The 13129-nt window shown below is 42.1% G+C and overlaps 1 protein-coding gene across 1 annotated transcript; it reads right to left on the bottom strand.

Annotated features, from left to right (window-relative positions):
• Positions 1 to 4221: 4221 nt before the first annotated feature.
• Positions 4222 to 12384, bottom strand: LOC104563847 (lysosomal acid lipase/cholesteryl ester hydrolase). The gene is made up of 9 exons (XM_062001047.1): positions 12244 to 12384; positions 11544 to 11658; positions 11111 to 11309; positions 10235 to 10344; positions 9259 to 9395; positions 8224 to 8364; positions 7239 to 7310; positions 5909 to 5977; positions 4222 to 4455 (listed from the first exon to the last, which is right to left on the bottom strand). Exons 1-9 carry the CDS (start codon positions 12370 to 12372, stop codon positions 4222 to 4224), a joined length of 1206 nt encoding a protein of 401 aa, XP_061857031.1. The 5' UTR covers positions 12373 to 12384.
• Between the last annotated feature and the right edge of the window lie 745 nt (positions 12385 to 13129).

Here is a 13129-nt window from a genome sequence, read left to right as displayed (position 1 = left end):
GCTGCCCGGGAGGGCGCGGGGTGGCAGGGGGCAGCGTGGCAGTGTCCACCTGGAGGGTACCCCTCCGCGTTCCCACGCTGCTGCTGTCAGCACACCCGTCCTTTAACTAAGTCCATCCCTGCTCGGGAACCGGCGGGCAGGCACACCGCCCCCGGCCCAACCTAAACCTCGGGCCGGCTCACTGAGTGGAACGCAACCAGTGCTGTCGCCGAGGAAGGTGTCTATGGGTAAGAGGGAAGAGAGAAACTACAGGGCAGTCAGCCTCACCTCTGTCCTTGGAAAGGTGATAGAACAGCTTGTCCTGGATGACATCTCTAAACACGTGAAGGAAAAGATGGTTACTGGGGAATCAACATGGATTCACCAAGGGGAAATCCTGTGTGACCGAACTTATAGCCTTCTATGATGGTATGACTGGCTGGCTAGATGATGGGAGAGCAGTGCATGTCATCTACTTTGACTTCAACACTATGTCCCATAGCATTGTTGTGGGAAAACTCAGGCAATGTGGGTTGATTAAGTGGATGATGAGGTGGATTGAGAACTGGCTAAATAACAGAACCCAGAGGGTGGTTGATCAATGGAGCTAAGTTGAGCTGGAGGCCTGTGGCCAGTGAGTTTCCACAGGGGTTGGTTCTTGGGCCAGTCTTATTCAACATCTTCATCAGTGACCTGGATGAGGGGACAGAGTGTACCCTCAGCAAGTTCACTGATGACACCAAACAAGGAGGACTGGCTGATTCCCCAGAAGCTGTGCTGCCATTCAGTGGGATCTTGACTGGCTTGAGAGCTGGGCAGAGAGGAACCTCATGAGATTCAACAAGTGCAGAATCCTGCATCTGGGAAGGAACAACCCCATGCACCAGTACAGGCTGGGGATTGACCTACTGGAGAGCAGCTCTGCAGAGAAAGACCTGGGAGTCCTGGTTGACAAACTAACCATGAGCCAGCAACGTGCCCTTGTGGCCAAGGAGGCCAATGGAAATCTGGGATGCATCAAGAAGAGTGTGGCCAGCAGGTTGAGGGAGGTTCTGCTCCTCCTCTATTCTTCTGGAGTCCTGTGTCCAGTTCTGGGCCCCCGAGTTCAAAAGTGATAGAGAATTTCTGGAGAGAGTCCAGTGGAAGGCTACCAAGATGATCAGGGGATTGAAACATCTCTCTTAGGAAAGGCTGCAATACCTGTGGCTGTTTAGCCTAAAGAAGAAAGGGAACCTTATCAACACTTACAAATGCCTAAAGAGTGGATGGAGTGAGTCTTTTTTCTGCCGTGCCAAGTGACAGGACAATGTGTAAAAGGTACAAAGTCAAACACAGGAAGTTCCACTTGAAGAGAATTTTCTTTCCTATGAGGGTGAGGGAGCTGCTCAGGGATGGTGTGGAGTCTCCTCTGGAGGTTTTCAAACCTGACTGGATATGTTTCTGTGTCATCTAATCTAGGTGGACATACTTTTAGAGGTTGGACTGGATGATGTCTAGAAGTTCCTTCTGACCCTTAATATTCTGTGATTCTATTAACATTTAAATGAAGACCTTTTGGTTAGTATGGACCTGTGGTACCTGGAAAGAAAAGTCACTGGAGAGGAGGTGACTTTCTCTCCTAAGGCAGAGCAGATAGGGTGTTGCAGCAGGAAGACATGCTGTCAGTTTGGGTTTCTGAGGAGGCAGGACAAGGCAGAGAAGTACTGTGCTGGGAGCTGGCCTGGATCTCTAATGGGAATATCTAGCAGTTGCTCCATGATAAGTTTGTATGACCTTTTTGGTAGCCTTCCACTGAACTTTCTCAGCAGTCATATTGATGCCTTTCCTAGGGCCCAAACCTGGACACAGAAGCCTAGATGTGATCTAAGATACTTCCATTTAGCTCATTCTGCACCCCTAGACACAGTAAGGGCATTTCCCTTCCTTCCCTTCATCGTGTAGGTGGCTGTTCTGGCTGCTTAGCATCACAGCCTTGAAGTATCACTTGGTGCTAGTGGCTGTGTTAAGGGGCAACAGGTCTTGATCCTGGCTTTTCAGAAGGGACTGATTTGGCAGGCAACAAAAATCCTATTTGTTTGACATTTGCCTTGTTATCTTGATTTCTTTTCTTGCAACACTAGCGGTTGACTGAGTTTGGCTGGAAGTCTGAAATACAGGCACCATGGAGGAGTTTCTCTGTGCCCAGTGGTGCAGTTGAGTTAGTCCCATCCTGAAGCAGAGGGGCAAGAGACTCTTTGCAAGGATGTTGTCTGGGTAGATAACAGTCTTCCAAGGGAAAGTGTAATGCTTGGATGTTCCTTTTGTCTAGACACTGGCCATTCCAGGACTTAATTAATGATGGATGGCCATAAGAAGGTAACATTGGGTTGCAGGAAACTCGGTCAAATGGAGAGCCTATCTGATGAACATTTGGAAATTGTCACCTTCCCTTACAGAATTTGTCAATCCTTTGGAAAACTCAGGTCAAAGACAAAGTTATGCTGAAGGTTAGATTGATTTAGGTTTTCGGTATGGAAGACACAGGGCCTTGTATTCTTTCCAAAGCACTGTTGATTACTGACCTGAATACTTCCTTGTAACCTCTTGCAGGATATGTTTGTGGCTAGTTCTTCTTAAAGAGAAGGCACTCTAGAGAAGTTTGGACTTGATGACTTGGAGTGCCCCTTGGCGGCAGCTTCCAAGTTGATTGAGCTTAATCTCAGGCCCATGCTCACACAAACAGATTCTGTTTTCATTCCCTTCCATCATATGTTTCATACAGCATCCTGTGCATCTTATCTGAATGTTGGGTGCTGCTGCAGAAGTGTGAGTATGAGGTGAAGGGTTTTGCTGCCAGACAGCTCAAAGAAGCATTCACTTCCTCTTCACCTAAGCCAGAATTCTTGGTCCTACTCCAGCTCCCTTCAGCCCTCAAGCTCTTGCTTGTATTCAATGTAATGTTTGTTGTGGCTGTACTAGGTCTGCCCTGCTAGGTTGAGGAAGTGGGCTAGGTCTGTTTTGAGTTCTCTGCGGCAGTCAGGCCACAGAGGTTTATAAATAATGGGGTGTAGGTGAGAATAACCACTCTCTGTCTTGGACTTCGACTCTCTCCAGAAATTGTGAGCTCAGTTCCCAGTGGTACCACAGGCTACTGGAAATGGTGTGTCATCTCCTTAGCATGTGTCTTCTATGTTATGTGAGACAAATATGTTTTGCTTACATATTGGTGTCTATCTCCCAGATTATCATCGAATGGGTTTCATTTGCCACCAGTCTTGATTGAGGAATCTGAGCATAGGTCCCCACTCAAAACCACCCACACTCTGCCGCAGAGCTCCCTGTCTTGGCCAGTAACAATAAATTCTTTAATGTGATCTTTCAGCTCTTGAAATAATCTTGTAGGTGAGCAAGTGGGACACACTAACACGGTGAACTGAGAAGCTAGAAGAACTTGGAACAACTTCTTCACTGAAAGTGCCAGGAATACTTCTTGAGATGGATACTGTTGTCCGTTTTGTGCAGGCTGCTGCTATGTCTACATCTCCTCAATCCTTAGTTGCCACGTTATGAGCATGAAGACAGCTGTGCTCTTTGTAGTAAGGAGGTTGATAAACCATTAGTGAGAGGGTGAAAGTCTGTATGTGTCTAACAATCAAGTGATTTCTCTACATAAGTTTTTTTGATCTTGAATTCCTTGGCATTTGGGCCATTAAACCCAGCTGCTGTGTGCCTAGATGGGTAGTCTCACTACTGAAGGTCTTTTGGGTCTGGCTTGCACTGCTGCTATTGTGAGGAGGGGAATACAGGTGAAACACTCTATTAAGAGGATGAATGATTTAATTTAAACAAAGACCAGTAATACTTGAACAGAGAAATTAGTATCTCCCATTTTTAAGTTTTCATGGGATAACACCTCTGTCTCTGGTAGAATATGTCTTATTGTTCTATAAAGGAAAATAAAATGAAATCTTAGTTTCAGCAAAATTACTCCTATAAAAGCCATAATTTTCCAAAATAAGTGATTCTTAAAGTGTTCCTTCTCACGTATTTGCATTTTCAGTGGTCATCTTCATGTACCTCAACTTCCTCAGAGACACTGCAGTTAGCAAAATGATGTAACATGATGGAAAGCAACATGAAAAAATTTGTACACCAATAGAGAGTGATTTGTAAACCGCTATACCAATCCCTATACCCATATTCTGCTGCTAAAGAGAAATCTTTAGAGTTTTTACTGGATGAATGAGTTCTCTCTGTGAAGCACTAAGAGTATTTTCTTATTAGTTCAATGATTTTGCGATACATTTTCTCAGTTGCGTCAAGGCCCAAGACGAAATCAAGGTGTCCCCAGTGGGGAAAATGCTCATGGTAAATGAGATTAGAAATCCGAGGAAGCAGCTTTGCCATGTCTTTTGGATCTGCAAATTTGTCAAGTCCACCACTCCAAACAGCAATTGGCATGCTTATCTTCTCTATCTCGTACACAGGAGGAGAAGACTGTAAGAAAGGGAGGAGACCTGAGTGAAAGCTGTTGTTTCAGAAGTTGTGTTTAGAAAAAGGATTGTGTGCAAGCATCTCTTTCCTTTCTGCACTTACTACAATAAAACCATCAGGATGAAGGCTGCTCTTACTGTCTGTTGCCCCAACCCCATTTCCTTTTGACTATGGAAAGGAACAATCCATCCTGTTCCCGTGTCTTCTCTTAACGCACAGCTAAGAGTTGTCCTGCAGTTTAACACCTGCTTGTGCCCTTCAGAGGTGGGGATATGGAAAGATCAGTGTCTCTATCTATCAGGCAAAGACTGCAGACTTCTTGTTCATGTGTGTCCCATTATTGGCTCATGTAGAGTTTGCTTCATGCTTTTATGGGGCATAGAGTGAAAGACTTGTATTGTTCCAGACTTCACTTAACACTCTCTGGGTCAATGTTGATACTGGGAGTCATAGCCAATAATACTTTCCAATCATCATAGAGGAAATCAAAGAAACATGGCAGAGCACAATGGGAATCTTTTAAAATGTGAGACAGAGGACTTAAAGTAGGTTAGTTATTTCTCTATGAGTCAGTAGACACCAACTGACAAGATAGTTTTAAATATCTAATATCTAGGCATAATTCTGGTATTTTTTTTCTCTGCTTTTTTAGGGGAGGCAATTTCTTAACCATGCAAAGTATTGGAAATAGAACGTTGCCCATTACAAAATTTAGACTTTGATGTGGGTGGAAGGCATCTGAAAAATCTTTGGAGCCTTTCTCCATCTGTAAAATAATATGCCACCCATAAAATAACCTGCTTTGACTCAGAAAATCTCACTACATACAAGTCAACTGATTTGATCAATTTTCCAAAGAATTTTCAGGTAAGTTATCAGTGTTGCAGTTGGAGTTCAGTACTTCAGAGTGTTGACTAGGCAGTAACCAAAGCTCCTGGTAACCAAGTTTTGTCTGCTTTTTATTCTGTAAAGGATGCATCAGATCACCACAGAAGTAGTTTCCACTGTGCTGTTCTGAATCATCTGTTTTATTTTTGCAGTAAGTAGCTTCCCAAAACCAAGGAACACATTTCCTCTTTTTTTTTTTTTTTTTTTCCTTTCTTTCTTTCCATTCTAGTGATTAACTGAAAGGCAGACTTTGAGGGTTTTTGGGGAAGTGAAGAGCTCCATAATCATCCAATCCTAGGACTTTTGTGTGGCTCCTTAGCCTTTTGGAAATGGCAAGTAAATTAACACCCTTGCATCAATAGAGGAGGTGAAATGACCTTCTGTCAGCTATCTGTAAGGATCCGTCTATGCCTTGTCTTTTACATGTATGAGTGTTGGATTTAGGTGAAACTTTACCTCAGATCACTCTTACTCTCTTTAGCACTCACAGGTGCTAAAATCTGAATTTTTCTGTTGTTAGTTTTGCCAGGACCCAAGGATGTGTCCTCAGGGAAACTTATTGTCTTACCTGGTTGTACTTCTTCATGTTTTCCTTAGAGCCGTAGTCATAAGCTTGAAATTGTTTTGCATGTGCGATCTATTAATATTGTGACAAGGATAGAGAAAATAAAAGTGTTAAGAGACAGCACAGAGTGCAGGAGACATTTTCTTGCCTGGGATTGAATCCAGGCAGTGGACAGGCTTCTGGGGATACTGAGGATGGATTCTAGGGTGAGTGATTTCTCTACTTGCTATTATTCTCTCTCAATCCTCTGCCACTGCCCTTGTTATGCTCTGTTATGAAAATTTAGCTTGACTATCTTAGTTAGCTAAAGTTAGGTTCCCTGCCCATGATGCAGAATTGTTTAGTGTAACATAGGATACCTCCTCACATATCTCAACTTCTGTGTGTCAGTTCTATCTGGTCTGCACACAGTAGTGATGATATTTCTAGAGCCTCTGTACTTCTTACAAGAGTTTGGCTATTTGGGAGCAGGGTGTAATTAGCTTAACACTTAACTATTGTCTTCTTGAAAGTGCTTTGTCTAAAAGGTAAAATAAATAATAAAATATTGATCTGTCTTACTGGGAACATGTGTGCGTCTTTTTTTTATCCAAATCTTTAAACTACCTAAGGACATGCTAGAGATTTGCTAGCTTGTCTTTTTTTCCAGCTCTGGGTGCTGGTGGTCTGGATCATGACAATCTTAGCCAGGCTTATGTGCAAGGACACACATATATTTAAGTGTTGGCAGAAGTGACACAACTCTATGCACATACAGCAATGTTCTTCTGAGATGACACTCACTGGCTCTGGTCTAATTTGAAGCTCAAGATGCCAGTGGAACAGGCAGTTCCCCAATTTGCCATTGTACCAGCACAATTGTTTATGTGGTTAACTGGCTTTGGGAGGTGATCCAGGCTGCAATTAACCTTCTGGGAGAAAAAACTTTAAGCTGCATTACTTCTTTGTCTGGCTCATCCCCTGGCTGCTCAAGTTTCCACTGTCCTCCTACTGCCTGCAAGTGCCTAGACTGTGCTTGCATTCACTTCTGCAGCATTCAAGGCAAATGTCTTCACACAAAAAGGCTGTGAGGCTGGAATCCATTAGAGCCAACTTGCAGAAAGGCCTGATGCCCTGGGGAAATCTCAATGCCTGACACTAAAGGGGCAGTTCAGGTAATGGTCTGGTGAGCCATGGGAAACCATGCTCCCTCTGTGGCAGGTGCTTGTGGCAGCATGTGAGAAGATGCAATGAGCAGCTTCCCAGATCCACTGCCTGTGGATTACCCTGTAGGCTGCTGGTTGCATAAAAGGCAATAATAAGAGTCTATTTATACCTCAGTACACAGTTATACCTGATGCCAATGAATACCATTCTGTACTGATGTTCCAGCAGGATAATGTCCCAAATATACATCTATTCGACTCTGCAAAGAAAGTAGAAGTGTTATTATGTCAGTGATCCAGTGTTGTGACAGAATAAATCTTTGAAGGACCTGATTAACATACTGCTGGCTGTGTTACTAGGGTGATCTTAATTTTAATAGGATATTCTTAAAATGTTAAAAGAAATTTGAAAAGGGATTCCCAAATATGTGAGTTTATAGTAGGAATGAGTAGAATTTTATTTCTCTGGGAGAATCTTTCCCATATTAGTGCCTGGTCATCTGGAGAGTGTACATGGCCTTTGTTTTTTTCTCAGGTTCTCCAGTTTAATGCTTTTAAGTAGTGCAGTGCTTAATCAATAAAAGAGGATTGTTAATGTCTAGTGATGGTGTCTGCTCAAGCATGTGTGAGCTTTTCATACAAACACTTATTAAATAGTCTGAGAGATCAAAGGCCAGCAGAGAATAGACATGTGGAAGGTCTGCAAGAAAAAAGATAGTAGCCAGAGTAAAGGGATGAGATCTTGCTGCTGAGAGAAATGTGAAGAAATAGCTTCAAGGTTTGGCTGGAAGTGTTTTGGTGTATAGTGACCAAAAAGAGAGAATGTCTTATGTTCAGATGATCTGGATATCTTCTTATTTAGGAACGAAAATATGAATTGTGCAAAAGAAACATTTATCCATTAAAAAAGCTTTAGTATCTTTCCAACTTTGCTTTGGCCTAACCCCAGAAGAGGAGACATTGAGAAACATCATTGCAAGATGGAACCAATCTGAATTCTTCTGTATGTGGTTTGAATACATCAGGTGGCACATCTCATCATTAGCTGAGGTCCTATTTGACGTCGTGTGAAAACTCCAACACATTTCTCTATGTAAACGTAAGGCAGAAAAATTTTTTTCTTCAAAATTACTTTGGCTTTACTTGTATTAAGGTGTCCTTGGATATGCTTACCGTGTTAAAACTTTGTATCTTGTCCCCAGCTATGTAGCCTAAGATACCAACACAAACTCTTTCCAGAGATTTGCATATCCTTATTAGAGGCCGTTTCAGCACTTCATTCTGATGAAGAACTCCTTTGTAGCCAAATAGGAACTGAGGAGAGGAAAAGTGCAGAACCATTTTTCCCTTGTTGCAGGATTATTTCACACAGAAAACTGTCACTCACTCTAATAGCCATGCTGAACATTGCTGAAACTGCTTGCCATCCTAGTACCCTTTGAAATGTGTTGTTCCCAAGAGCATACCACATGTCCTTCTTGCTTCTCATTATTAGGCATGAGTCCTGGAGGTCATTGTCCATCTGGTTTTAATGCACTGACCTCAGTGAGAAAGGGCAGTTGGCTGCACTTCTGACTGCAGAATACAGAAAGTCCCTTTTTTCCCTAATATCCAGGCAGTTGCACAAACTGTGCTGTGAGTATCGCTACTAAGTAAAGAGGGAGTGGAGAAATGAGAAGGGTATGGAGTTGGATGCTCTCCAGTCACATAATGGGTACAGCTTGGACATGTGCTCCTTGGAGTATGTGCTCGTGTAGTTTGGCTTGAAGTACAGCATGCAAGATTTCCACCATTCCCAGGAAATTCTCTTAAATTGCCAAATTCTGGTGATAAATAGGTATTTCCCTTTAAGTTTCCTTTATCATTTTACAAGTAAATATTTCACAAGCATAAATGAACAGCATGTCTAATAAAATTGTAGTTTTATACTAGTGCTTAAGGCTAGATTTAGTAGACTATTTAGATTCCTTTTTATTCTGGCATTTGTGTGCTTCCTTCAAAAATATTTGATTTAAACAGATAATGGTGAAAGTATGCTTGTTATCGGATACTGCATCAAGCCTTGCATCTTAGTCTACCAGCACTGGCAACACTCTGATATACTGCATTCATTCTTAACCCATCATCCCCTTAAAATCTTCCCAGTTTGAGTGAGGTCAGTACAGACAAAGCAGACAATTATGAATTTTAGACAGAGGAATGACATACCCTGATTAGTGATTCGGGAAGACGTATAAATTTTACGAGAGGACTGGTAGCGTACGTGATTGTGGCTACTGGTCCCAAAGAAAAGAACACTTTAACCTTTTGAGCCAAGTCAGGATAAGTAGAAAACGTTACGAGGCCTGCAAACACAGAAGACACAAGTCAAGTTAGTGAAGAGATCATCACAGACAAATAAATAAAAAAGTGGTAGGCAGCAAAGAAGTGGGACTAGATTAGGAGCCCACTGGCTGCTATCCATTTCTCTGATGCAGACCTAAGGAAAATAATTGCTTCTTGAAATTTTTATTTGAGAGCCAAATGTTCATTCTAAGAATACAAGTTCAATAGAGCATGTCCAGGTATTGATTTTCTGGTTTTTTTCTATGCTATTTTTGATGGAGAAGATGCATTAACCAGATTTCCTTAATTAAAATTCCCTCTAAGCTTCCCCAAACTCTAATAAAATAATGAGTTTTTAATCTCTAAAAGATTATATGTTTATGATGGCATGCAGTAATAAAATAATTACCTGAAGATTAAGAGGAGAATTGTCACTTCTAATGGAGTGCAAACTTGTGTGAGAGTGAACACATATATAAAGGAAGCATATGGGGAGGGGAGGGAGGGTCAGTTCAAAAAGGGTACATCCTATTCTGTTTTCTGAAAATGCCTAAATTTCTCCACTGATGTATTTGATGAGAACTTTAACTGGTTGCCTAAAACACAGGTATACAAAGATAAAGAAGTTGATGATTTGTTCTGAAAAATGACTCTTAGAACACACATATGAGAAGAAAGGAAAATAATTGTCTAAAAATGTGACCACATGCCGCTTCCCCCCATTTTCTCCTCTGTTTCTGACTTTACTTTTATAAAATGGCAATGGCACACATAAACCTCAGTATCTACTCATGAACCATACATACAAATCATAAGCACTAACACTAACTGGTTTGTACCGAAGTAGCCCTGACATTACCTGAAGTTGAACCCTCTGAGTGACCAATATAGTATACATCCTTCTGTCCAGTTTTATTCATGATGAAGTACAGCTCTGCTGGAATATCGTATTTGCCTATCTCATGAAAGCTAGAGGAGAGAAACACAAAAAGCTGGCAGATTATTCTGCTATCACAGTGAATGTCAGTTTTGCTCACTGCACCAAGCAGAACCCATTGAAAGACAAAGTTGCACATTCTATATGCGTTCTTACTTCAGATGGGGAAGGGGGGTGAGAGTGATGCATCTGCACTGCCAGACTGCCTGATGCCTTGGGCTCTCTGCACAAGAGGTACCAGTTTTGTCTGCCATCTGAGGCTCTTGCAGAAGTGAGTTTAATCAGTGCTCTCACCAGCATGGGTTACAAAAAATATTTCTCTCTCACATCAGTTGTGATCAGATTTTTAAACTGAGCTGAGCAATCTCCTCTCCTTTCTGCACTTGAGACATTGTATCTGGTGGGAGGGTTCAAGATTACAGATGCCTCCATGTTTTGGAAAACTTTTCCCCAAAGAAATCAACACAGTGTACGGACAAAGGTGACCTGTGTAGTTCCAGCTTTGCTTCCAGAAGAAGCTGTCCTGATCACATAGTCAAGCCTTTCTTATGACACTCCCCCCAACCCCGCCATCTCCAGAAACGTCTGCATCTGGGGAAAAGAGCTGATCTAGTCTCCTTAGAAGTTGCACGTCTCACTTGAAGTACGATTAGATGAAACCCAGAAGGCTTTTCATAACATTCAGGTTTTTATTATTTAACCAGAAAGAGGAAAGCTTCTGCATCCTAATATGAACTGATCAGTCTTGATAGTCTCTTGAAAGTTGCTTTGTTTGATAACACATTTTCCATGGAGTACCTGAACTGCCAGAACTCTTTCTGGCAGGGCTTAAGGGTCTTGTGTTTTAAAGACCAGGTGTTCCCTCGGCTGTTTCCCATCCAGACATCAAAGCCGGCATCTGCGAGGAGGAAGCCCAGGCTGTTGTTGGGCAGGTTGGAAATCCAGTAAACAGAATTTGCTAAAGTACCATGGTGTAGCAAGACTGCAGGCTTCTTCCCTGAGAATGAGAGAATTTTCTTACTCTGCAGTAGTAAGTAATAAGTAGATAAAAGTGGGGTACAGAGTGTGTTTTTTGTGGAGCTTTTAACCTGTATACAGAATTCAGGCCACATTCCAAACTGAGAACTTTTGCTGAAATGGAAAGATGTGGAACATGCCATTGTGTGTGCAAAGGAGAAACATGTAAGAGTGGGCTCTCAGACTTTCCTTATATCCTGTAGCTGTGTCATACCTGTATTTCGATTGTTCCTCCCAGCAGGAATTCTGAAAACACCAAGAATGTATCCATCCTCAGTGGTAACTTGATACTCCTCACTGGGATATCCATGATATCTGACAATTTCGCTCTGTGGGATGCCAAAGGAGAGTTTCTTAACATGGATTTACAGTGTAGAGATGGGTGGAGAAAGTATCTAGAGGCTGCTTCTGTCCAGGAGTGTGAAGTTAGTCAAGAATGTACCAGAAAGATGAATGTGAAAACCTATCGCTCTCTTTTTCTCTGTAGGTCTGTGTTGCACAGGTAGGAAGGCACTGAACCAACTCTTACACGCTTGCCTCTGTTATGAGGAAATCTTTGGTGATTCAGAGCAAGGAGTCTTAGATTACTTCATGTGTAAAGAATCTGCATTTTGAAGAGGGATTAGTATTCCCTTGACACTGTACTGACAAAACAGATTGTTACAGAAAGGAAGGATTTTTCTTTCCTTGAGACTAGAAAGCAGCCTTTGCCTCCACTGCAAAGGAATTCTTGTCTCTGGCATATCAGAAGCATCTGGGTTTCTTCTAGGCTGGTACTATCACAATGCTGGAGGGACCTCTTTGAAGTGGCCCTACTTTTAGCCTCTTGACAAGGCCTGTTAGTGATAAGGCTGAGAAACTGGTACTGGGAGAAAGAATTTAAAACAAAACAGAGGGAAGCTGACTGAACTTACAGCATTCATAAAACTTTCGGGGTTGTAACTCTTCTTATACAGACTTGTGTCTGAATTCAGAGTGAAAGGTGCTGTGAATCCTTCTGAAAAGACAATTCCTTGGGAGCACAGCAGGATGAGACACCACATCTTCAGGCTGTGTGAAAGAGCACATGCAGGGGTGTTTGAGTTAGGAAGAGTGTGTTGCAGAATTCTACAGGAAGATGCAAATGAGGACTCTCCTGAAGGTTGCCCAGGGTCTGTTCTCCAACAATCTGCCAGAATAAGTACTTGTGTGAGGAGGGACTGTCTGCAGCTCACCCTGTTTAACAGAGGCCAGGAGTAAGGCTCTGGAAGGATATGGAACCAACCTGGGGGAATGTGCTTGTATGATATCTGTGCTAGTTTATACTATGAGTTCCTTCCTTTCTCTCTCACACACGGTCCTCCCTATTGTAAATCTGTGTCTTGGCCACCTTGAGGAAGGACTGCATTTTAACAGATTTTAGGAGTTGACTGATGGTCACATCAGGAAATCTTTTCTGAACAGGAATTGTACTGTGTAGTCTATCTAGCTAGTGCCCTGCTTTTAAACAGTAGCCACCTTTGTAATCAGCATAGAGGGAACAGAAAAGTTGTATACAGAGAGTGTATTACTGGACATATCATGGGGATGTATTTAAGATTTGGAGAACCTGGGAAGGATAGCCAAAAGTTTTGTTTTCTCCAAACTTCTTCATGAGGGAGGGAATTCTCAAATCTTTTCATTTTTTGTTAAATCTATCATAGCCTTTGAGTCACTAGAACATTTAGATTAAACTAATAGTGGGACATACCCTAATTTTAATGTTGACATCCAAACTCATTCTAGTCCATCCACTTTGTGGGAAAATACTTCCATTTTTCT

The sequence above is a fragment of the Colius striatus genome, chromosome 8 (assembly GCF_028858725.1).
Source record: "Colius striatus isolate bColStr4 chromosome 8, bColStr4.1.hap1, whole genome shotgun sequence".
Lineage (NCBI taxonomy): Eukaryota > Metazoa > Chordata > Aves > Coliiformes > Coliidae > Colius > Colius striatus.
The sequence above is the reverse complement of the archived record's forward strand: the minus strand, read 5'-3'. Positions and strand labels throughout refer to the sequence as shown.

Excerpts from the sequence above, each read along its gene's own strand:
- LOC104563847 (XM_062001047.1), bottom strand. The coding sequence starts at position 12,372 with ATGTGGTGTCTCATCCTGCTGTGCTCCCAAGGAATTGTCTTTTCAGAA. Across the intron at positions 7,311-8,223 it reads AGATACAAAGTTTTAACACG|AGTCGAATAGATGTATATTT; the intron begins GTAAGCATATCC and ends CTTTCTTTGCAG. Across the intron at positions 5,978-7,238 it reads ATGGTATTCATTGGCATCAG|ATCGCACATGCAAAACAATT; the intron begins GTATAACTGTGT and ends CAATATTAATAG.